This window comes from Python bivittatus, unplaced genomic scaffold (assembly GCF_059951505.1).
Source record: "Python bivittatus isolate LINGU-HERP-01145 unplaced genomic scaffold, Pbiv_v1 ctg000850_np1212, whole genome shotgun sequence".
NCBI lineage: Eukaryota > Metazoa > Chordata > Lepidosauria > Squamata > Pythonidae > Python > Python bivittatus.
This window is the reverse complement of record NW_028277112.1, coordinates 65,779,832-65,804,119: the sequence shown is the minus strand read 5'-3', so window position 1 is coordinate 65,804,119 and position 24,288 is coordinate 65,779,832. Positions and strand designations below refer to the sequence as shown.

The following is a 24,288-nucleotide window of genomic DNA, read 5'->3' as shown; positions in this document are numbered from 1 at the left end:
GGAGACATGTCTTGCGCTCTCCAATAAACTGCAAATAAAATCCTAAACTAACTTCCCATTTCTTTTCTTTAAAATGCTTAAAAGATTTCAGTGGCAAGATGTTCTCCCTTGGAATTAGGAAAAAACAGGGGAGCCCCATAATTGTGAAATTAAACCAACGAACTTATAGTGAATCCATTGTCAGAGTGCAGGTGAGAGATGGATGGATGGATGGATGGATGGATGGAAGGAAGGAAGGAAGGAAGGAAGGAAGGAAGGAAGGAAGGAAGGAAGGAAGGAAGGCAGGCAGGCAGGCAGGCAGGCAGGCAGGCAGGCAGGCAGGCAGGCAGGCAGGCAGGCAGGCAGGCTATAGCAAGAACCACTTCTTATGAGGACGGGATTAGAACAGCCTGATGGAAGTGAACGTCTCTCCTCTCCCCTTGTTAACCTGGCCCTGTCCATTTCAGAGCTGCAGTGACGTACTTCGAGAAAGGTTTGCTGTCGAGATGAAATGCAGTGTTGCTTTGCGGCTGTCCGCCTTGCACATCCAAGAACGGATAATCACCTGCGCTCAGCCACAGAAAATCTCGTTGAAGTATATTGAGTAAGTGAAAAGGGGTTCAGTTGTACATTCTACTTAAAATTTCTTTTTTTTTTTTTTAATATTTTTTTATTTTTACAACAAACACAAAACATACATGAACAAACAAAAACATAGAAAGGCATAAAAAAAGCATCTTCCATTTTATACCGTGTGTCAACCAGTTACCAACTCGTTGGTGCCCCTTTCATAATCTTAAATTCTCATATCATCTATTCAAAATATACTTGTATACTTATCAATTAACAATTATTAATCATTCATAGCTAATCTATAGAATCATTTTTTACAAGAAATTTTAACTTTCAATAGGATTAGTAATACATTTTCATCTATCGATTATATGTGTATATATATAATAATTAATATCAAATTTCTATTATAAAATTTCCTAATCCATTACATTACTATATTTTCTCAGTGTCATATAAAATTACTTATCTTCTTACTCTAATTTCAAATCTCAGTTTAACTCATCTCTGCACATTCCATAATTTTCAATAACTTCCTCCTGCATAAGTACTTTTTAATTTTTCCAATTCTTAAAAGTTACAGTTCTAACCAGTATCAGTTACAATATCAGTTACAGTTCTAACCGGGTTACAGTTCTAACCAGATTCTTCACTACATGTTTCAACAAAAATGTCTCTAGTTTAAAATCTGTATGTTACTATATTCAACCATGTATAAATTTTAGTCTAATCTCTTGAAACATTTACAATCAAATACAATTTTTAACTATATATCTCAGATTTATACTTTATTCCAGCGCTTGCATAATTTTGAGTTCACCCTTTTCATTCAATATCCCAAAATATCTAGCTGTTTATTCCTTTTTCTATATTATTGGATAAGAGAAAGCAATAATAAATGTCCTTTCAAACATTCTGCTTTTTGAAGCTTCTGTCAGTTCCATCATTGTTGTATTCCCCTCATTTTTTCTTTAAACATCTGAAGTAGTTTCTTTCAATATTGTTTTACTTCTTCTTTTTGTGCATTCTCTTAGTACGATTTTCCATTATAATCTTGTATAATCTTTTTCTCACCCTCAGTGCCAAGAACAAGTCTGTCCCTCTTCATTTATCAGTTGATTAACCCTTTTAATTCTCAGTTTATAGGCCTCACAATAATTCTGTTTAATGTTTCTGATTTCTTGTACTATTTCTTCCTTTTCCATTGATCCCGTTTTATGTTTAATTAAGTCCATTTTAGCTTTAATATCTTTTTTTCTTTTTTTTGCGGGAATTTCTGCAGCTCTTCTTCCAGTTTTTTATAGTCATCCTCAATAGTTTAAAGATCTTTTTCTGCATTGTGTTTCTTGTATAATTTATTATCTTGATAAACCTTTATTGAGTCAAAGGATTCTTTATCTTTGTTCTTGCCAAAAATAAAATAAAAAAAGCAAGAGGAGAAAAAAAAAAAGAAGAGGAGGGAAAAGACTAAGTCTCTTTAAAAAAAATCCAACTGAGGGGGGAATGGAGAGCAAAGCAGAGCTTCTAGCAGAAAGAAGAGCTACTGCCACTAATCAGGGCTCTTGTGACTAGCTCAAACTTTCCATCTTGATATTTTCAAAATCGCTTTCAACTCCGCTTTCTTGTTTATAGTTACGGATGGCACCTGTATAAACATGCACATCCCACTATCTTTTTAGAAAGCACAGGGTCCTTGAGCATGCGTCACAATAGAAGAAAAAAAGCACTATGTCGAGCCTCTGGATGGCAGTGCAACTTTCTTTCATTTACTTTCTCTTAACTCCACTTTCCCCATTTCAAAATCAAAAAGTATAAATTTCTTATAACGATAAAGAAATCTTAGTCAAAAAAAAAGGCTTAAGATAAAGAGTTATTGAGTATTAAAAAGAAAAGGCCAATCCAGTTAAAAATATATTTTTTTAAGAGAAAAACATCTTGCCAATTCCACTAAAAAGGGAAAGTTGAAAAGAAAAAAAATTTCCCCCCCTTTTTTTATAAGGCTCAATCTCGCCGCTTAATCCACTTTTCTTCACTTTTAAAAATCTCTTTAAGTTACTTAAGGTGTTCTCTAAGAATAGTTGAATAGTAAAAGTCCATCTCACCCAGTTGACACCCCTCTCTTCCTTCTTCCTTTGGAGCTGTCCCGGCTTTCGCAGCCATTTTCGCTGCCTCTCCTCCGCCGGCTTCAAGAGCTTCTCCCGGGATCAATCTGGGACTTGCGGCGTCCCTGAGATCCGCGGGACGCGCCCTTTGCGATCGCCATCTCTACGGGACGGCTTAGGTCCATCGGGACCGTCCAGGGGAGGAGATATCGGCTGCGGTCCTGGGAGCCCAGGATCGCCCGCCGTATCGCCACGACGCCAGCTCCGCCCTCATTCTACTTAAAATTTCTTGAGGAAAATACAAGGCTTTTTTTTTTTTAAATCAGACATTAAGTCAAGGAGTTCAGAAGTGATCTGCCATATACAGTAGGTGAGTCTTTTACTGTTTCCTCTTTAGACAGCTCTCCCATATAATATCAGCATTTCCCATAATATCATATGGGAAATAAAACACACCACTGGGCAGAATAGCAGTCAGGGCCTTCTCAGCAATGGCCCTTTCTTTAATGGAAACTCCTTCCCCTAGAACAGTGTTTTTCAACCTTGGCTGCTTTAAGGTGTGTGGACTTCAATTCCCAGAATTCCCCAGCCAGCTGGCTGAGGAATTCTGGGAGTTGAGGTCCATGCACCTTAAAGTTGCCAAGGCTGAGAAACACTGCCCTAGAATATACAAGCCAGCTATTTCCCTCTTAATTTTCAGGTGAGCCCTTAAGAGTTTGGTGTTGGTGTTTGGCTCACCATAGCCCCTTATAATCCTTTTCATACTACTGGGTGGCTCTCAGCCACTGTCCCTCCCTTCCCCTACTTGTGCTGGCCAGTGTTTGCTCTTACTAGCCAATATGGGAGCAGTAAATAAAGAAGGCCTCTTTTCAGCCTTGCCATGTTAACTTTTTGGGTGGGGTGGGTTGTTTTTTTTAAAAGAAATTAAAAAACAAGCAGAAAAGGTCTTCCTCTATTTGATGAGGAAGGGTGGAAGCGGTAGAGCCGCAGTGCCTGCGCATTTGGGGGTGGGGGAATCCTGGAGGAGGTGGGGGGTGGGCGACAAGAAGAGGTAGGGGCTCCCTCCTGTGGGAAGCTGTTCCACCTGGTCACTTCAGGGAAGTGCTGCAAAACTACCACTGTACAATTGCTTCTGGAGCAGGAACCAAGGCAAATAACTTGGGAAGTTAATCAGCTTTGCTTTGGCAAATGATCAGAATGCCCTTAACATTAGCACCCATAAGAGCAGCCCATCTCAAACCAGAGCAGCCCTTCGATGGGGAAGGGAAAGGGTTTTTAGACTTTGGCCCTGGGGCTTCCTTACTTTTATTGTTTTTCTGTCTGGCTTATTTTAATATCTTAAAGGTTGATGGCTTCTGTTGATGCTGCTTTTTATTTTGTCTCATGCTTTGATGTTTGTTGTTTGGGAAAGCCTAGGGAATATATGCAGTAAGTACAGTTATTAGGTCATCAATATGAAGCAGGCATTAATGCGTTTTCTTCAGTAGTGGGTTGCAGTGGCTACATTTTAGACTTACCGTATTTTTCCGACAATAAGATGCCCCCATGTACAAGACAACCCCCACTTTTCCAGCCCAAAATTTAAAAATCAATATTTTAAAGATAGTGCAGAACACATTTTTATTTAGTAATTAGGTAACATTGACCTGATACACTCGGTGGGAGGAGGTCCAAACCGTGTCTCTGCAGCTCTATTTCCAGGCTCTTTTGCACAACTGATTACATTCAAGCACGAGTGAAACTGCCGATAGCTTGTCTCTGCAAACAGCCTTCCTCCAGTTGGCTTGTTCAGCATCAGCTGACGTCAGTTACATCAGGCTCGTGATTGGAGGAAGTCTGTTTGGGAGACAAGCTATTTCACTCGTGATTGGAGACTAGCAATAGGAGGAAGCCGCTCTGCAGAAACAAAGTATGGGCAGTTTTGCAACCGCGCGGTTCTCGGCTGACTTCCTTGAATAAGACGCCCTTCAGTTTTTAGGGTAAGGATTTTAGAAAAAAGTATCGTCTTATAGTCGGAAAAATACGGTATATTAGGGAGATTCAGGATCCAAGCTCCACCTGGCCCTGGTATCTTAGTGTAATGGTCTGTGAGGATGTCTCTGAGAGAAGAGGAGGAGGAGGAGGAGACAACTAGACAAAGGTCAGATAAAAGGCAGCTTAGCCCACAGAAAGAAGGGGAAGTGGCAAACATCTCAGAAGGGACCCTCCCTAGGTTCTGGGACTGTAAAGGCGAGGGGGAAGAGACGTACTTTCAGACTTGCAAGATTCTGTTACTGTAATCTTACAATAAAGGTAGTGTTAGTACTCATGGTTGGTGCTTCTTGTCTGGACTACCCCAAAGGGCTGACACTTAGAGATACCATCCAGATCTTTTGTAGCTCTTTATAGCACATGTACATATGAAGAAGTGCTGCAGTTTGTAGATGTGTATGTGATAAAATTCCTTATTTTCCTCTTTATGGTAATTCCATAACAGTGTTGACCCACTGACAGATTTGGCTTCATAACAGTATGGTTTTGCAGTTGCATACTTCCCTTCCCTTCCCTTCCCTTCCCTTCCCTTCCCTTCCCTTCCCTTCCCTTCCCTTCCCTTCCCTTCCCTTCCCTTCTTCAGTATAAAAAATAGAATTGGCCCCAAAGTCTTATTTTTTGCTACGTAGGTATTCTCTGTGGATATCAGTCACTTTGCTCTTGGCATATGGAACTGAGTGTGTCACAGTCCTTCTCTTTCTTTCAGTAAAAATAGTATATTTATTTTCCTATGACTAGCTACCCCTAAATGGTCTTCGGTTATTTTAGAGTGCCCCATTGGAAAATCACAAAAAAGATAACTTTTCATTCTTCATGCACGTGAGCCTGGGCATCCAGAGCAAGCTACAGAGATACCAGAATGACAACACATACATTACAATGTCATTGTGCAAATGAGACAATTGTGTACTTGCACCATCTATCAGACACCAATACAGAAGTCACATCCTCGTGTCATTTGCATCACGACCCGCCTCATTTGCTCCCCTTGGCTGCCCACTCGGATGGGTGCCTGTCGTTGTGAACAGCGCCACTTCTGGTTCCAAAGGCAGGCAGTTGCCCAAACCTATATTGCAACCTTGAACTCCAAATCCTTCTGTAATAATTACAGGATGCAAGTTACTGCAAGTTCTGCAAGATTATCATTTCAGGGTGTTTATTTTATTTTTTATTTTTTTCCTTTATGCTACAGGAAGGACTGGGGAATAGAGAATTTTATCTCCCCAACTCTGCTCCGAAACATGAGAGGCAAAGACATCAAAAAAGCTATTAGCTTCCACATGAAGAGGAATCAGCTTTTGTTGGACCCAAGGCAAAAGGTAAAGAGGCTATAAGGCATCTGGGGAAGGCCACCTTCTGGTGGAACCTGGCTCTGCCACTGTCTTTCTTGCTAGAGCCCCGGGGATCCTTAAACTCAGCTTTTTTTCTTCGCTTGTTTGCTCCCTTGGAAGCTGGTTTTTCCTTTCCCAAATACCAGCAGTTACTGTTGGAAAGAATAAAGAAGAATGGGGAATGTGTTTCTGTAATAATAAAAGCAGTTCTTCTGTTGGTGGGACCAGGAAGGGCTAGAGGAAGATGCTTCGGCTGTTGGCGCTGGGAGGGACTAGAAAATATCAGTGGGCAGTAAAGTGTACAAAGGGGGTTGTGCGTGTGTAAATAAAAATGATCCGGTCATTGACTTAAAAGGGTGATTTGATCTGTTTGTGTGTCTGGATTAAAAAACTAATGAGATAATAAGAGTTATGTTCCAAGAACACAATGATGGTTCCATGGGGAATTTTAGGATATGCATATACTGTCAGTAAAAAAAGTAGGACAATACTGATAAAGATAGCGAATAATGCCTATATTTGTGATTTGAACATTATGGTTTTGTATTTATCGATGGGGAATCAACTAATCTCATATTTTACTGTATTGTTCAGTGCTTGGGATAACTTTATTAGTTAAGAGACAACAGAATATTCTTGTGCTGAATATTTCTCTGTGATGCTTTCAGAAATACTAACAGTTCACAAGACTACAGGTAGTCCTGGTTTAGCGAACACAACTGGGACTGGCAAATTGGTCATTAAGTGAGGCAGTCGCTAAGTGAAACTGCAGACTGTGCTTATAATCTTACTTCAGCTTTCCTTTGCTTTACAGACCTGCAAAGGTATAAATGCGAGGATTGGTCATAAAGTTACTTTTTCATCACCGTCGTAACTGTAAACGGTTGCTAAATGAGGTAGTCACTAAATGAGGACTACCTGTATTTCTGATTCAGAGATGCCCCATAATTCTGGTGGACAACTGTAACATTTGCCCCACTACTATCCCAAGAGGGTCATGGGACTGTCAGCTTGCCATACTATTATTGTGCCCAAATTTTACTGTATGGGAACATAAGAGGCCCTCAGTCCCTTACTTAGATATTAGAAAAGCATAATTATTCCAGCACTGCCTATGCCATTGGCCTACCAGTTAGAAAGATCTGGTTGTGTTAACCTTGCTTTTCAACAATTGCAGCACCACCTTTCGGCGGCCCAAGTGCGATTGTGTTACCTGCAGATTCTTGGAGACCTGAAACTCTATGGAGGGAAAGTCTTTAATGTCACACTCATGGTAAAGTTATGATTCCTAATAGAAGAGAAGATATGTAGTTCAGGGTTGAACTGTTGGGTTCTTGGTGCTCTCTGAGCTTGGTTGTTTTCTTGTAGATACAGGTAGTCCTCGCTTACCGACCCCAACTTTGCTGCTAAGCCAAGTGGTCACTAGGTGGGGAATCATGTGACTGCAACTGTGCTTTCTGGCTCAAAACTGATGAGCAATCAGCTTCACACCTTTGGCTTTTGTTTGCCTCCTAACCACTCCCCCGCCCTTTGGAATGCTCGAGTACCTGCTTACTGTCTTCTACACATGAAAATAAATGTGATGGCGCCAGCAGCCTAGGGCTGGGAGCCACAGGTGCACTACGCAAACAGCTTACTCTCTTGAAATCCCTTCCTCTCCAATCTCTCTGCTCTGCAAGGGGGGAAGAAAAAAAGCAAGTGATTTCTGCAGGCAATCTCTCCTCTGCCTGTCTCTTTTTTTCTCCCCCTTCCCCCCTCACAGAGCAGAGAGATTGGAGAGGAAGAGGTTTCAAAAGAGTACTGTAAGCTGTTTGCGTAGCACACCTGTGGCTCCCAGCCCTGGGCTGCTGGAGCAATCACATTCCTTTACAGGTGTAGAAGAACAAACAGCTTACTCTCTTGCATTCCCTTCCTTTCCAATCTTTGCGCTCTGCAAGGGGGGAGGGGAAAGAAAGAAACACAGATCAGGCACAGAACAATGTATACTGACTGTAATGGCAATCACCTGACTGAAGGACAGTGCAAAGGTCATAAATGGTCATAAATTGGCCATAAATGTATTTTTTCAGCAGTGTCATAACTTCGAATGGTTACTAAACAAGTAGTTGGTAAGCGAGGACTACCTATATTTCATTACCAGGCTAGATAACATCATCAGTGCAAGGGAGAGTGGGGTTTGCTGGCTGTTTACATATACTAGCTTACCCTGTCCAAATTAACCAAAGAAGAAAAAACAGGAGTCATCTGCACCATTCAGTGTAAGGGCTGTAACAGCCACTATATAGGACAGATAGGTAGAAAACAGGCAGACTGCATCCATAAACACCGATTGGCAGAGATAAGACATGACAAAAATGCCTTAATCTTGCAACACATGGACAGACTTGGCCATAGTTTCCACTGAAAAACTTTTAACATTTTAGATCAGGCCAAATCCAGAAACGCTGGGGAATTCCTGGAAGCTTGGCATTCACACAAATCAGTCATCAGTAGCCCCCAAACTCCATTTACATACTATTCAAAAGACACAATCAAAAGCCTTAGAAAGGAACCCTAACAGCCTAGAACACATCCCTTTCCCAGCAGCCAACACCCAGATAGGCAAGAAACAGCAGCAGATAAACCAGTGTTGTCCAAACTTGGCCACTTTAAGATGAGTGGACTTCAACTCCCAGAATTTCCCAGCCAGCTGGAAATACTGGGAGTTGAAGTCCACTCATCTTAAAGTGGCCAAGTTTGGACAACACTGAGATAAACAATCAGGGAAGAAAGCATACCTTAATCAAGGAACCATTGGGGAGAAAGCCACACCCCCACCAAGACTGGCAGGGCAAGCTATTATATATAAACAGCCAGCAAACCCCACTCCCCTTTGCATCTATGATGTTACCCAGCCTGGTAATGAAACGTCTGCAAGAAAAATCCAAGCTCAGAGAGCACCAAGGACCCAACGGTTACGATTTCTTTTTTACAGCAAAACAGCATTTTTTCAATGTATGTCTCAGCCTTCTAACACTGCTTTTAACTACAGCATGAAAGCTGCCCCCCACCCTGTGATTTATGTGGTTTTTCCCTGGGTCATTGGGAATGCCATAATGCAAGGAAACATCCTTTCCCACCATGAATTCAAGATGGTCCTCTCCTTCCTATCATCATCAGATTTCTATCAGTAAGGAAGATAAGAGTGACAGCTCACAGTAACAGCTGAACGAGACTGGAAGCAGGATCTCTCCAGTCTTGCTTCAACTCATTAACTCCTATGATAATAAAGGGTCCTTTATTTGAAATAGTGAGGTGGTATATAGGGGTGCTTGATAATGAATCAGTCAACTAAATGACACTCTTGCTGGTTTATTCATGTTTGTATTGTTCTACATATCACCATCTATAGACTAACCTATTCAGGTAAAGAATGGTTTCTGAGTTTCTAGCTCTCTGCCTTAAAATGCTTCTGATGACATTTAAGATCCCTTGTCATTCATTTGCATCTCTTACAGATTAGAGAAAACAAGGCAGTTGTTTGGTGTTTATTGATCAGCATTGAACTGATTTGCTGTGTGAGCCAAAATGAAATCCAGTGATCAAATGCCAGGGCATATGCGCACATCACAGATTGCAATACTGATTGCAGTGAGGCAACCCAGGGTGTGGCAGCATTAAGTCATCAAGAGTTCTCTGCTTCCAATGTGATGTACAGATGCCATTAAAGAGAGGAAGAGGGAGCGGCAATTTTCTGAGACCAAGGATGGCGTAGGAGTTAATGAGTTGAAGCAAGACTGGGGAGATCCCGCTTCCAGTCTCTGCTCAGCTGTTACTGTGAGCTGTCACTCTCATCTTCCTTACTGATAGAAATCTGAGAATGATAGGAAGGGGGGGACCATCTTGAATTCATGGTGGGAAGGCAAGAGGAAGATTTAACAAAGAAAATAATACAGAGGTAGATGACTCAGATTTTACACCAATAAAACATGAATGCTGCTAATTGTATACATTGTGTCCATTAAACAAATTGTATTTTGTATGCATTATCATTTTTTAATGAATTTCTTCCTGGATTATAGGGAAAATCAAAGAGCACCCACTTCTTCCCAGGGCTATTGAAAATTTTTAATTTCTTCTTGGAAATCAATAACAAAAACAATTATAACTATTAGTCTTCCTCCTCTAGCTCACATTTTCATCACGAGTAACTACATATCCTAATGGAAAATAGGCATCATCTCAGATTTAAAATATTATGGGCTATCAGCCCACTACCTCATTTGTGTAACTTATTTTAATGTGCATATAACAGTAGGCTGCTCCAGTCGCAAACAACTGAATAATGAACACCCCAATTTCCAAAAAAATGGAAACAAAACAATGCAATAAAAAATCAGTAGCATTACACAAGATACATATAGCACTGGAACCATTCATCAGTCCAACAAAAAATCAGAAGATCTTCTTGTACCAGACGGAGTAGCATTCCAGCCCCCAGGGCCTGATAGAATAACCCTGTTTAATGGCCTTCCTAAAAACCAGGAGGAAGAGGGCTATCCAGATATATGGGGAATTCTGTTTCACAAGGGGAACAATGATTGAAAAGGCTCATTTCCATAGTCCTTGGAGATGACATTTCCAGAGAGAAGGGAAACAGAAGGACCCACTCCACCTGATCTTATTAGATAGATAGTTACTAGTGGAACTAAGTGCCCCTGTAGATGTAAAGGTCCTAAACCAAGAAAGGCTTTAAAACTGACAGCCAGCACCTGGAATTGTGCGGGCAACGAGAGAGGTAGGAATAGGGAAGACCTTGTTTAGTCTTGAAAGAGCCTGGTCCAAATTGAAACAGTGGTCCATGATTGCTGAAAGTTTGAGAAACACTTTTCTTTGTTCATGCTTAACGTATAGGAGAAGGTGTTCTTTGTGGTACACAAAGCCTAGTTACTTTAAGAGGTTTGAAGTTCAATATCAGCCTCAGAAATCTCAAGCCAAGTCTTTCCTGACTATCACCTTGAAATAACCACTAATCTGTTTTTCCTCACGTGGCATGCATGATACTATTTCTGTTTTGGTTGATAAGGGAATAAATAGACCCAGCATAACCATTCTTTCACCACCATTCGGAAAGAGTCATGGTGCTACATATAGAGTCAAATGAAAAACAGACTGCTGGATGTTTGAAGGTAAAAGGTTGAGTGTCTATACTTTTAAGTCGGGATTCAACTCTTTACCCCATCAGTGTGTCTATGTACGGATAACAGATCAAGATAGGAGCAGCCCAAGAAGGCCTACCATCCGAGGCCTTGAGATGAAGCCATTGCTCCCTTCCACCCATTTATTCCCAGGACCAGCCCTGACATTCACCTGCCAATTAACTACTTGGCTGGCCATCTTAAAAGCTGTGAGCATTTCTCAAAGCCACAAACTGTGAAGAGTCCATGGTTTGATCGCATCTATTAAGCTGAGCTATGATAATCCAAAAATGGCCAATCAAAAGCAAATATGTGGAAGTAGTAATTTCCTCAATTGATCAGTAATATAGAAGAAACAGACCTGCTACCATCATCCAGTGCTGGAGGTCATAAATGCAATTACTGGGTAATTTCCTTCTTTCCTCTCTATAGTATAGATGGCCAGTAAGTTTCATGAAACATTGAATTATGTTTAAGTCAGCTGTTCAATTCCCATTTAGGTTTCTGAAATGCTTTTGTAACACTTTTGGCCGCATTCATAAAACACAGTAAGCTGTTATTTGTATAACCACAGTGTTTTGAATTAATGACAATTGCTTAATTTCAAAACAACATACTAAACCTAAACCATTGTTTAGAAAACATAATGAGTAGGCTCAGAGAACACAATAAAGGCTCATCCACAAAAGCTGTTTACCCCAGCAAAAGTACAGGCCACTGACTATTTTTATTATTGTTGTTGTTGTAAAATCTAATACAAACTAAACTTAAAGAAAGAAAAGAGAATAGAAAGGAGTAAAAAGTGTAAGAAATAAAGAGAGAAAGAAAAGTAAGAATGTAATAAAGAAAGAAAAGAAATAAGTTATTTCCAACCTTCATCACAACAAGTATAAACAAATTTAGTGACTCTTCACCTCCTCTAAGGTTACAAACGTTTATCTCTTCATCCCATATCCCATCTCTTATCTATAAACAAATCCATAAAGCATAATCTTTTCAGTCCTGGTGTCAGCAGAAAGTCCATAAAGGGTTGCCAGAAGTAACAACATATCTTGTTTTAACCTTGATCAAATAAACCAACTTTATATTCCTTCCTTTTACTTCTAGTAGTCTTAATCTTTAGTTTATTCAAATATTGTTGTAGGATTTGATTTCTCTTCATTTCTTCTTTGTCCCATCACACAGAGTTCTTCAAGCTTTAACAACCCTCTTTTGTAAATCCAATAAGAAAAAATTATCCAGGTCACCCTCTTGGTTTGCCATTTGTATTTTCCTTTTAAATTTTAAAACCTCAGCCAGTTTCTTTTGTAAATCCAGTGAAACATCATTTTCCAAGTCATTCTGTTGGCCTTTCAGTTGTAAATACACTTTTAATACCATCTCTATCGTGTCAGATAAAATTTGTTTTACATCTGTCATTTCTTCAATAACATCTTTTGGACATAGTCTATCCATAGAAGCAGACATCATTACTGACATTGTTGATATTGTGGCTATTTTCTGATTCCATTCTTCAAAAGTCTCCTTTAGTATTTTCATTGTTAGAACATTTCACAACATTTTGCAGGTTTGTAAATCTTTCCTCTACCTAAAAATGTTAGTCCCCTCTAGTGTCCAAGTTTTTGAAATCATGAAATTGCTTATCTTTGTTTTGTCTTGTAAAAACCAAAATTCCAAAATCTTATTGCAAAAGTTTCAATATTCCAATTTTATCTGGATCCTTAGTCCATTTATAACTTTCTCACATCAAATTTATTTAGTTTTTTTGCTGTTTATTTCCAATTCTTTAAATTCTTAAACTTATGATTAAAATTTTCTTTCATTCAGGATTGAAGGCAGACTCACCCAGCATTTTAAAATATGTCGTTGTGAAGGTCTCTAATAGCTTAGAAGTAGTTAATGAGCAATTTCCGAAAGTGATTAGAAAGTGAGATCTGAACTTAGTGTCCTTTAAAGTCTCTGCTGTGGTTGCGAGCAAGATGGCTAATCCTGTTAGCTCCCGGCACTCAAACCTGTGGAAAATTGCTGTCCTGCGGTCTCTTCAGGAGGAGCAGCCATCCGGAGCACATGTGAGTGATCTCCTGTCCTCTCCTTATCCAGAGAGCTTCCAAGGAACTGGTCTCCTCACTGGTTCATTGGTCTTTGCTGCAGTCATCGGCTCCACTTTCACAGAGCCATCTTCAGTTCCCTGCGCCTCCCCTGGAAGTCCAGGCCACTGACTATTTCTTGACAGCTGCAGACACAATATCATCTACCATACCTAGCCCACCTGGAAGGTAATCTCTACTGGTCTTTTTTTTGTTATGCTTCAAAAGTTTTCTGACTTGTGCTGGCTCAAGCAGTGCTGTCTGATTTGCCTGATGCTATGCTCCAGTTTGTTACTGCTGAGTCCTGTGGCTGGAAAGTTCATCTGGTCATCTCCAGTCCATCTTTGTTTCACCTCTGGTCACTGGTCACCACTCTCTGCAGCCATGTTTTTTTTTGGGGGGGGTTACAAATTCATCCACAGAATAGTGAAAAGCAGAGTTTCTTGATTTTTTTCCAAATTCAGTAATACATCAGGAAAAAGGTGAAGTTGACTTTTAAAAAAAAAAAATCAGATGAAATTGACAAGATGTCTGTCACTTTCTCCTTTTAGCCCCTATGAGAGGGAAAAAATGTAACATGATGGATTCCTCACCCCCCCCCCACACACACACTTTTTTTCTCCTACCAGGGGGGTTAAAGAAGTAGAAGAACCCACCAATCAGGGCCATAATAAATATGATCCAGGCAGAACATCAAGCTGTCACTAGGGCCAAAACAGAGGAAGGAATTAAAATCCAGTAATGGTTCTCTTAAGCCAGCTTTTTTTTTTTTCAACCAGTTTGGACATGGAAATCCCACAGTTTAAGGCTGCAATGTAGAAATGCCCTAAGCCAAAATGTGATCTGCTTATTTTTGTGACTTATTCTGTGGTGTGAACTCAGCCATGACAAAAGAGAAAGAAAGCAAAGCAAAAATCCTGTAAAAAAAATAATCTCCTCTGGGGGAGATGGGCGGCATATAAATTTAAGAAGGAAGGAAGGGAGGGAAGGGAAGGGAAGGGAGGTTAAGGTATAGCCCCCCTCATGATTAAAAGATAGAGCTCAAAGAATATGACCCGATGCACTCTGGCCCTATTGGAGTAAGGAGGCTTTCTCAGTGGGTATAATTAATCTCTCTATAATTGGGTTTGTTCGGTTGTTGTGTGCTGTTGTTTTTTGGGAGAGGGGGAGTAGAAGTGGGTAGTCACTCAGGCTACCCTGTGACATCCCCATGCAGTATCTGTTTCTTTTTTTTAATAGTAATTTTATTTAAGATTGTAATTACAACAGTAAAAACTAATACAACTGAAAAGAATAGAATAAAAAGAAAGTAGAAGGTGCAGAAAGAAAGAAAAAAGGAGGAAAATAGAGAAATAGAAAAGAAAGAAAAATAAGAATATAGTAAAGAAAAAGAAAAGCAATATATAAAGTGATGTCCCACCTTCATCACAAGTATAAACAATTTTAGTAACTTATCATCTTCTCTTAAAATACAACAAATGATCTCTTCTTTCCATATGCCATTTCTTATCTATAAATACATAAAATGCCATCATTTCAGTCCTGGTGTCAGCAAAAGTCCATTAAGTGTTATCAGAAATAACAACATATCTATTTTAACCTTGATCAAATAAACCATCTTTATATTCCTCCCTTTTACTTCTAACAATCTTAATCTTTAGTCCCTTCAAATAATGTTGAACTTGATTTCTTTTCATTTTTTCTTTGTCCCTTCACACAAAATTCTTCAAAGCTTTAACAAGCCTGTTTTGTAAATCCAATATAGGAAAATTATCCAGGTCACTCTCTTGGTTTGTTGTTTGTATATCCCTTTTAATTATTAAGACATCATTCTTTTGTATGGCTAGTGTTACATCTTTTTCCATGTAATTCTTGTAGAAATTCATTTTCAACTCAGTCTTGCTCTTGTCAGGTAGAACTTGCTCCTTTTCCATAACATATTTTAGACACAATCTATCTATAGAGGCAGACACTTTTAAAATTAACTTCTGGGTCCATTGTTCAAAAATATTCTTCAATATGTCCAATGTTAAAATATTTTGCTTCATTTTGTAATTGTAAATCGAGTTTAAACATTCTTTAATTGTAATCTTTAGTTCCCTCTAGTTTCCTCTAGTGTCCAGTTTTGAACATCTTATCTTAATATGTTTCAAAACAAAAGCATTTCCCATGGGAAGGATTCTTTATAATTAATTCCAAAATCTTATTTCAAATTTATCTGGACCCTTAGTCCATTTTGTAACTTTCTAAAATCAAAGTTTTAATCACCCTTTTGCTGTTTATTAAAAAAGCAAGTTCTTAGACTTGTAGTTAAAACTTCATTCGCTAAGGATTGAAGGAAACTCACCCAGTGTCAGAATCCCTGCAGTCAGTCACTTGCACTGCTAGTTCGCTTGCTTCGTTTCTGCCATTACAGTGAAGGGGAGGAAGGGAGGGAAGGTTGGAAGGTTAACCGTTAGGCATAGATGTACTGTTATCTTGCTCTCAGGAATGCCCGTTTGTACCAACGTGAGAACCGGAGAGAATCTTCGACATGCACAAGAGAGATTCAAAGACAGAAGGGGGGGGTGGAATTGGAGTGAGGTAAAACTAAGTTTTGGTGCACACGGGACTCAGTTCCAGGTATGCTTCTAGAGCTGTTCGCTACTTTCCAATAAATGAACTTTCCTTTGAACCTGCATTGGTTGCAATGACAGTTGCTTTCATTGGGAATTGAGTACCGCGGCTCTTACACCCGGTGCTGTAAAACTTATCAATCCAAAGGCTCTCAATAGCTGAAAAACAGTTAACAAGCAATTTCCGAAAGTGATTAGAAAAGGAAGTATGCAAACCCAGCGTCCTTTTGAAGGCACCAAGCGTGGTTTGAGCAAGATGTCTATTCCCTCATCTCCCCGAGCTCTGAACCTGCCAGAGACTGCTGTCTTGCAGTCTTCTCGCAAGGGGCAACTGTCTGGAGCATTTGTGGGTGATCTCAAGTCCTCTCCTTGTCTGGAGAGGAATTATCAAAGAGCCGGTCTACTCACTGGCTCTTCATTCTGCTGCAGTTGTCGACTCAGCTTGTATCTGTTTCAAGTGACCAGGACTGGGATCAAGTCCAGATACTTACTCCTCGCCTCTTTGGGATCCAATTCTTTGCTGGGTGTCTATTGTTCCTTCTCAGCAGAAGTAAGGATATGAGAAAATGTTAACTGTTAGCTAGTATAGAACATTATTAAAAGAGCTTCTGAATTTATCAAAAATGTCTGAGGCTAAAGTGTATTGAAACATAATGATATGAACGTTCAGATTGTGGTACTTCATCTGTGAGGGTTGATTTACGTGTCCAAATTGTTAATGTGTTATTGTAGCCATTAAATGCATAGGCATGAGTTTGTTCCTTTCCAAGTTTGATCATAAGCTACTTTTCCCCCATGAAGCTACAGGACAGAGAATCATGTATTGCCTTGCTGGTGGGAGCCAAATATGGAATCAGTCAAGTGGTTAATAGCAAACTCAACGTTGTAGCCATACTGGCGGAATTTGCTAACATAAGCAGACTGGAACTCACTAAAGAATCTGACAAAGTTAGCATGGTAAAGATCTACCTCCAAGATATAAAGGTAATTATAATTCTTAACAATTTTGATGTATTGATTGGAGATTAATTTTAAGTCATTTCCCAAAATGTGTAATTCTATTTTTAACAGAAAAAAAGAAAGAAAGAAAAGGAGCCACTTTATCAGGTAAAATCAGTGGCCATTAGCCCAAGATTGTCAAATTTTAGGATCCAAACAGCACTTTTCTAGGCTTATTTTAATAGTTTATCATGGTCTTCCTTATGCCTATACACTGTGTTGAATGGTATTATTTCACTTTACTAGACCTGTTATTGCATTGTTTTCTCTGGCTTCCTGAGTTTGTATTTTCAGCATAAAATTGCAGTTTGGAATGCATAAATCCTCTTTATGTACGTAAGATCTGAATGTGTGAATAAATCAGAAAGTGCTGGGATACCTTTTTATTCTATTCTCTCCTCTTATGCTATTGGTAATTGTTGTCCAATAGATACGGAGGGCATGATATTTGGGAAGTCTGACGTAGAAGTCTGCTCTGGGCAGGTTAGGCTGGAATCAATTAAACACACACCCAGGAATCCAGGAACTTCTAATAAGGTAGTTTTGCTATGGAAAAGCTAAGAAGTGATCACGAAAGAATTCCAGCAACTACTGTGTATCAAATGTGAGCTCTACTTAGACCAATATTCAGTATTCAAATTGGTGGTGCCTTTTTCTCTTGCCAGCTCTAGTTTCTAAGGCCATAAATGATTCTCTTTGGGTGTTTCCATCAGTTCCTTGTTTTGGTAACAGCATGATCTAGTATCAGGTTGTTACTTTTCGACTGAAAATTTACTCTCGCTGTCAAGAGTGTTTCAGCTTGTGGTGTTTCCCCTTTCTTCTTTGAAAGGTACTCACTGTGCTGCTGGAGTCAAACAGCGCCAAAGACCTGGCTTGTCTCATCAGTGGTTACTACAGGATGTTTGTAGATTCAAGCAACTCCATATTCATCTGGGGGGAGAGAAAACCTCAAATGCACCGATTCTCTGCTGAGGAAGGTAAAAAGCAAGTTTCCTTAAATAAGTAAAGGAGTGAGAGGAGTCTTCCAGGCTAAATAGCACACCTGTTGCTAGAAATACGTGCAAGTATTTAGCACAGTGGTATCACTCAGTCTGTTCTTATTTATTTTCTCAGAAAGCTTTTTTTCTCTTCATTTGTGTGGGCAGAAGCAAAGGGATATTTAGAGACACCATTGAAATGGTCATTTACAGAAAGGATGTGGGAGATGTTTCTGCCACATTTGAATGTGAAGTCATCTAATTTCACCTTTTTGAACTGGTGCATGAACCAACTTCATAGTTATCATTCAAGGCACATTCTCAGAATTTTGCGTGCAGTCACTATTCTCAGTCTTCCTTGACTTGAGCCTGAGCCTATTCCCCCCTCCCCCGCCCAGATCCCCACAGCCTCCAGACACTAAGACAGAACCTCAAAAACTTCACTTAGACAGTTCCTGTTATCCTTTGGCTATCCAAATGATGCTGCTGAGAACAGTATTCTGGTTATGTTCAGAGGCATTCTTTTTCACACATGGCTGAGCACTCATTTTAAGAGCCCTTTCAGGGACCTTTTATTTCATCTGTGTCCTAAGTTAGGTTGGAAGCAGGGTGCAACTCCAAGGAAATTGTCTGTATGTGTTTGGACTTGCAGGATATGAATCTAGAACCTGCAGTGACTCTGAAGAATCTTCTGAGCTAGATTCATCCTTGGACCGTTTCTCAGACACACAGTCGCCCAAGTACAGCAGTATTAGTCCCCCGATTGAGGAGGAAGGGGAGCAGCAAGGGCTGGAGCAAGAAAAGAAGAACCTGGAGGCCAAAGGAATGAGCTTTTGCAATGGGTACAACATGAGCGATAGCCTGTCAGAAGCCTCTGACTCGGCCAACACCGAAAGCAGGGGGCTGAAGTCCAGTGGCTCAAGTGACTCTCTGGATGCCCTGGAAGAGGATGATTTGGAAGCGTGCTCAGCAAGCAGGCCAGAGATTTTTCAGTTTTGTCCCTCTGCTCTTCAGAAATTGGCAAGTAACGACAAGATGCTTTTTGGTGCAGATGGAGATGAGGGAAGCAGAACGTTACAAGAAAATTTCTTTTCCTTCCTCCTGCCACCCCTCGGGCTTCCACAGCCAGAAGAGGAATCCAGAAGAGAAAATGGTGTGAGTATTCTAGAGTCCAAGTTGGCCAAAAGCAACACCATGGAGTACTACAGCCTCTGTGCCAATCTCTCTCCAGCCAGCAGTGCAGGGAAGAACACACAGAGTGGCAGCCCTGAGAGCTGCTCTTTGCAGGAGCCTGAAGACCCTGAAAGAATCAGTGAGGGCCAGGCTCACGTCTTTGACCACACCAATTCAGTTGATAACTTCTGTGATGCAACTGAAGGGATGGCCCCAACAGAGCCACAAGCAGGTGAGGAAGAAGAAAATCCCTGGGGTAGCTCTGCTGTGGTGTGAGTTCTCTCAAGTTCTTTGAACTGCCGTCTGGGCAATCCTTGTTGACCTCTTTCACGTTTTATTAATCATAACTGGTCTCAGAGATTTTCTCAAGTCTTCCCTGAGTTAATGAGCTCCAATGTGTTGGGACTACAGTTCTCAAAAGCCCAGCTACTGGCATACTGGGTGGGAATTCTAGTAAGCAGCAGAATGGGGAAGGCTGGATTACAGCAAGTCAACTCCAAGGATGCACCCCCACAGAGAAATACATTATTTATACTGATGTCTTCATTCTTATTAACATGTCATACTTAACAGTCATATTACAGTTCAGAGCATTCAGAGAACTTCACAGCATTATCTCATACTATGAAATGCTTGTTAAGTAGGTCAGTTTTACTGCTGTTAATTACAGGTGAAAAGTTGAAAGACTGTGGCTTGTATTGGACCACGTACTGAATCTAAAGCAGTTTTTAATAAAAAGCTTTCCAACTCAGATCACATTTATAGCCTGTCTACGTAGGACAAGAGCATCTTAAATGAATATTTTCATCATAGTTTATATAAGTAACATAGGAGGCAATGCCCATGATAACAGTATCTGAAAATTTTGCTGCCTAAGCATGGAAGTAACCATACCCTTAAAAATCCAGTCCATATTAGATCAGATTTCTCTAACTTAGTATTCTTCAATATATTGTAGTATGCCCATCTTCTTCAGCCAGCCCCGCAGGAGCAGGTTTCTGGTGCCAGGATGAAGAATAACTGCATCATCTGATAAGATACTTCTTTAAGAAAACAAACTCCAAATGTATGATAGGTTTTTTAAAAAAATTTTAGCTGAGATTTTTATCTCAGAAATAGCTATGAAGTCTACTATATTAACTCTGCACGGATTCAGAAAGGGGAACTCATAACTCAGATCACCTGTAAAATACCCACTTGAAATGAGTGGGTGTTAACTTAACCTAACTTAAAAGGTATGCCAGCAACAGACTTTGGCAAAACAAATAGTTATGTTTCAGTGTTTGTCAAAAGTAAGTCAACAGAAATTCTTACTCAGTTACCTTCCAATTAGAGCCACTGGAGCAATAAAATCCTCCTGTTTATTTCTCCTGTAATCCAGGAATGGCTGGGTAGAGTTCACCACCCAAGAGAGAAAGGAACGTGCCAGTGAGACATGAACAGTGAACACTGGGTGTCCACCATTACTCATCAGTGTCCTGCAGTGATATAGTATAATTGTTAGGCCCTTAGAATAATTAGAGTTGATTGAGTTGCTTACTGAAATCTGGCTGGCTATTAGCATTTCCTTTCATACTCAAAATGTGCACCATCCCATTATTCCTCATATCTGCCCACTATTTTGTTTCCATTTAGGCGTGGGTATCTAAGGCTGAGAGTTAATGGATATTCCATGAGACTTTTTGCAAAGAAGAACCAGGGAGCCAAAATTCCAGCTCAGGGTTCCATATCATTACATTTCTTCTGGTCTTCCATTTTCTTTTAATTGCTAGAAAAAATATATCTATATATACAGAAATAAGTTGAGGTGGTACTTACTAGCTGGGTTCATACAACTGAGAGGGATGGAATGATGTTGTGAGAACACTTTAACCTAGTGAAAAACCCTTAGAAACTAACTCCCACTACTACCCTGTGATAACACAGTTTATCTAGTCTCTCTCTTTCAACTTTTCACCCCTTTGTGCCATAGAAAGGAATGAAAGTGGATTGGAAAAGGTACAGGAAGGGTTGGTGGATATGTATGTCTCCAACTCTGTTTGCAGCTGTGATGCCCTTGAGCAATTTACAACAGAGTTCTTTTCCTTTCTTTTTTCTTTTCTTTTCTGTCACAGAATGAGGAAGGCAGGACATTAGATAATTCCAGGCAATTCCAGTGTGTTTTTGAATTAGCTTGTAGAAACAAAGGAATAGTATGCCCCTTTAAACAACCCATAGGTACCATCAGTAACATAAATATTTTCATAAGCTGCTGTTGAAATAGGAAGAAAAAGCAATTCTCCATATTGATAGCCTCTTCTTTATTTATAGGTTCTGGAGTTCTATCCCCAGATTGTTCCCCAGAATTGCCATCCTATGGCAGCTTGGATGAAAACATCCTGGCAAGGCAAAGCAGGAGGATGAAACCTAGGCCAGCCAAAGAGCCAACGACAACCAATAATCTGAGGAAAAGAAGGTCCTTCCTCCAGACAAATTATACTTCCCAAGTTAGTTTCCCCAAAGCTTCATACCATGCCCTGAAAAACACTGAATATTGCAATACAGATTCTACCATCTCAGGAGCTTCATACTCCCCAGCCGTGACTTTACTGAAGGAACCTCAGCAAGCTTCCAATCTTCTTGAAGCCACAGAGCAAATTCAGATGGCCCAAAATTCAACCTCTTCATCTGACTCAACAGAAATGGGGCAGAATTCATCAGTACCCAATTCAGTTTTGTGCCTGGCCTCTGCCCAGGCAGATGGAGGAAGTTTAGACTCAACCCGTCACTCTTTAAATTCTTTTAATATGCCCACCTACCAGAGTCGCTGTTTAAGTACACCAGGAATTACCTTTCACCTGGAAGATCTCAATCCCACTTGCAAAGAAAAACCAGAAAAGCTTACAGAAATACCTAATGGGATTCAGGGACATTGTGAAATAAAGGCAGAGTGTTCTGTAAACCAAGCACTTGATAAAAAAGTGAATACAAGCAAAGCTGTGTCTCCAACAGGAGTCAGTTATGTATTGATCGAGGAAATAATACACACTACTACCAAACCTTCAGGGTCTCAGAGCAGCATCCAAGACAAACCTTTGTCTTATGCCTCACACTTAGACCAGGATCCTTTCCCTGCAGAGAAAGTTGAGAAACAGGAACATGTTATGTTAGATCCCTGCAAAAGAGTCAAAAGTGACCCCATCTTGTATGAATCCAGCCAGGCCCTTGGAGACTTAAAGCTTGAAGAAGGTATCAGCCAGTTGTCAAGTAAGGGTGCTACACAGAAATTGGGAGATGAAAAATATCTGGGGTATTCAAATGTAACTGAACCGTTTTTCAACTGCAGTGATAAATCAGGATCAGAAACATGTTGCTGGCCTGATTCTAGTTCAGCAGTAAAAAATGCAGAAATCTGCCAGCAAGCAGATAATGAGTGCCAGGGAATTACTGGCCAAAATGTCCTGAGCATTAATCATTTATCTTTAAAAGATGGTGTTCTAAATCGAGTCCCGGCCTGCTTATCAGCCATGAGTATGTCTCAAAATCTGTGCCAATCTACAGACGTTGCTGGAGACTATAAAACAGAGGGGAAAAACCTCACAGGAGATGCTCTCATTATGGATTATAAAAAAAAGAGACCCAGTTCACTAATGGCTTCCTCAGGGGAGTATATAGAACAGAGCAAAACTGATAATTTACCTGGACAGGGCTACTGTTCATCTGACATGTTGTCTAAGGCTGCAAGGTCCAGTGAGAAAAAGTGTACTTTAGATCTACCCTTTCTGCCTTCTGACAATGCAACCAGAGATGCAATGGCATTTAATGACACAGGTCCACCAGGTGTAGTGAATTCCGAGGAGACATTTACACCCGAACCAAAACTGGAGAGATGCAGCTGCCAGTTGTCTTATGCAAGCTGTTTCCATGGGGTAGAAAATGAGGCAGAATTAGACTGCACCAAATCCTTGGCAAGTAGCATGTCTGAGGGACCCTTAACAACTCCACCTTCAACAAGAAACCCACTGCCTTCAGATTTTAATCCCACCAGACACCTTCAAGAACCTAATTATAGGGATGGGATCCCCAGAGATTCCCAACATCACAAATGTCTCCCAGAATTGCCTATCAAAGAACTCAGCTATATGAAAGAGAAATGGTCTGTCTTGCCATTTGACTTCTGCCATTTGTTAGGGAATGTGGTAGAGCTACAGGAAATGTTAAGGTGGTTTTCAGGAAACCAAAAAAAACATCCAGAGGATAAATGTTCTGCCCTTTTTTCAGAAAACAAGAATGCCTTGTATATGGAATCCCAGAGACTACTATCCAATTGCCAGAAGATTATCAAAGCACACGGGCCTTCCTCAGAGACGCAAATCATTATTCAGGAGACCTTCCAAAACCTTCTTCAGTTGACAGAGGTATGCTTAGAGTTTACAAACTGTGGCCTTTGCAGTAGTGGGCACGTAGATCTTAAAGCCAACCTGAGGGATGTTTTATGTAACTATCAACGGTTTTTGGAGGCATGTAGGCAAACTCATGAGAAGGACTACTCAAGCCTAAGCTTAAAACTACGTGTGTGTGAGTATACGGCCCTTGCTGCTTCCCTTTTTTGCCTTGTACACCAGTTCAGAGCTTCATCCTCCACCTGAGATGGCTATGCTGTCTCTTCCTGCTGCTCCATTCTTTGCACTAGCAGAACAAGTGCTGTTAAACTCATTATAAAGAGATCTAGCTATTTTGAAAACTTGCATATTTTTGTGACCTTTTGAGTTGGCCTGATAAATGTATAAGCCTGAGAGATTCTAATAAAAACGGGATGTGTAACAGTACGGCTGAAGGAACTGAAGCAACGATTGGGTTTCATTTGTCAATTGATATTAATACTCAAAGCTTGAATGAAGTCAGGGGAATAAGTCATTTCTCACATAGAATAATATACTGATGCACATCCAAATTTGCCTTTTTCCTCTGTGCCCATAAGTGAAGAACACAAGAGATCTATCTTTTCTGAAGGTCTTTCTGATGTTAACTGCTGCGGATAAATGCTACTTATGAATAGCTCAAAGAGAATGCTGTAGGTCAAACCGGACTGATCTGCTGAACATATTATCTTACAATGTTAGTGTGTGCCAATTTGTGGAATTGTTGATCAAGGTTAAAGAAACCATACCAGAGGTATCTGTGTTTTGTGTGGGACTCTTATTTCTGATGCAACTTGCAGTATGCAGCCTGGAATATGTTTCAAAGACATATTCCTATTACACC

At 40.2% G+C, this 24,288-nt stretch overlaps 1 protein-coding gene across 9 annotated transcripts in view; it reads left to right on the top strand.

Moving 5' to 3' along the window:
- Positions 1-24,201, top strand: part of FRMPD1 (FERM and PDZ domain containing 1) — a 76,558-nt gene extending 52,357 nt beyond the window's left edge. For 7 of the 9 annotated variants that reach the window (XM_025172786.2, XM_025172798.2, XM_025172788.2 and 4 more), the window contains 8 exons: positions 447-583; positions 5,878-6,004; positions 7,194-7,289; positions 16,697-16,879; positions 16,967-17,002; positions 17,724-17,871; positions 18,524-19,276; positions 21,355-24,201. In XM_025172786.2, the coding sequence (XP_025028554.1) occupies positions 447-583; positions 5,878-6,004; positions 7,194-7,289; positions 16,697-16,879; positions 16,967-17,002; positions 17,724-17,871; positions 18,524-19,276; positions 21,355-23,672 (3,798 nt within the window). In that variant the 3' untranslated portion in view covers positions 23,673-24,201. The remainder of the gene's footprint in view (positions 1-446; positions 584-5,877; positions 6,005-7,193; positions 7,290-16,696; positions 16,880-16,966; positions 17,003-17,723; positions 17,872-18,523; positions 19,277-21,354) is intronic. The other 2 variants (XM_025172815.2, XM_025172811.2) reach the window with 2 other exon arrangements.
- The last annotated feature ends 87 nt before the right edge of the window (positions 24,202-24,288 follow it).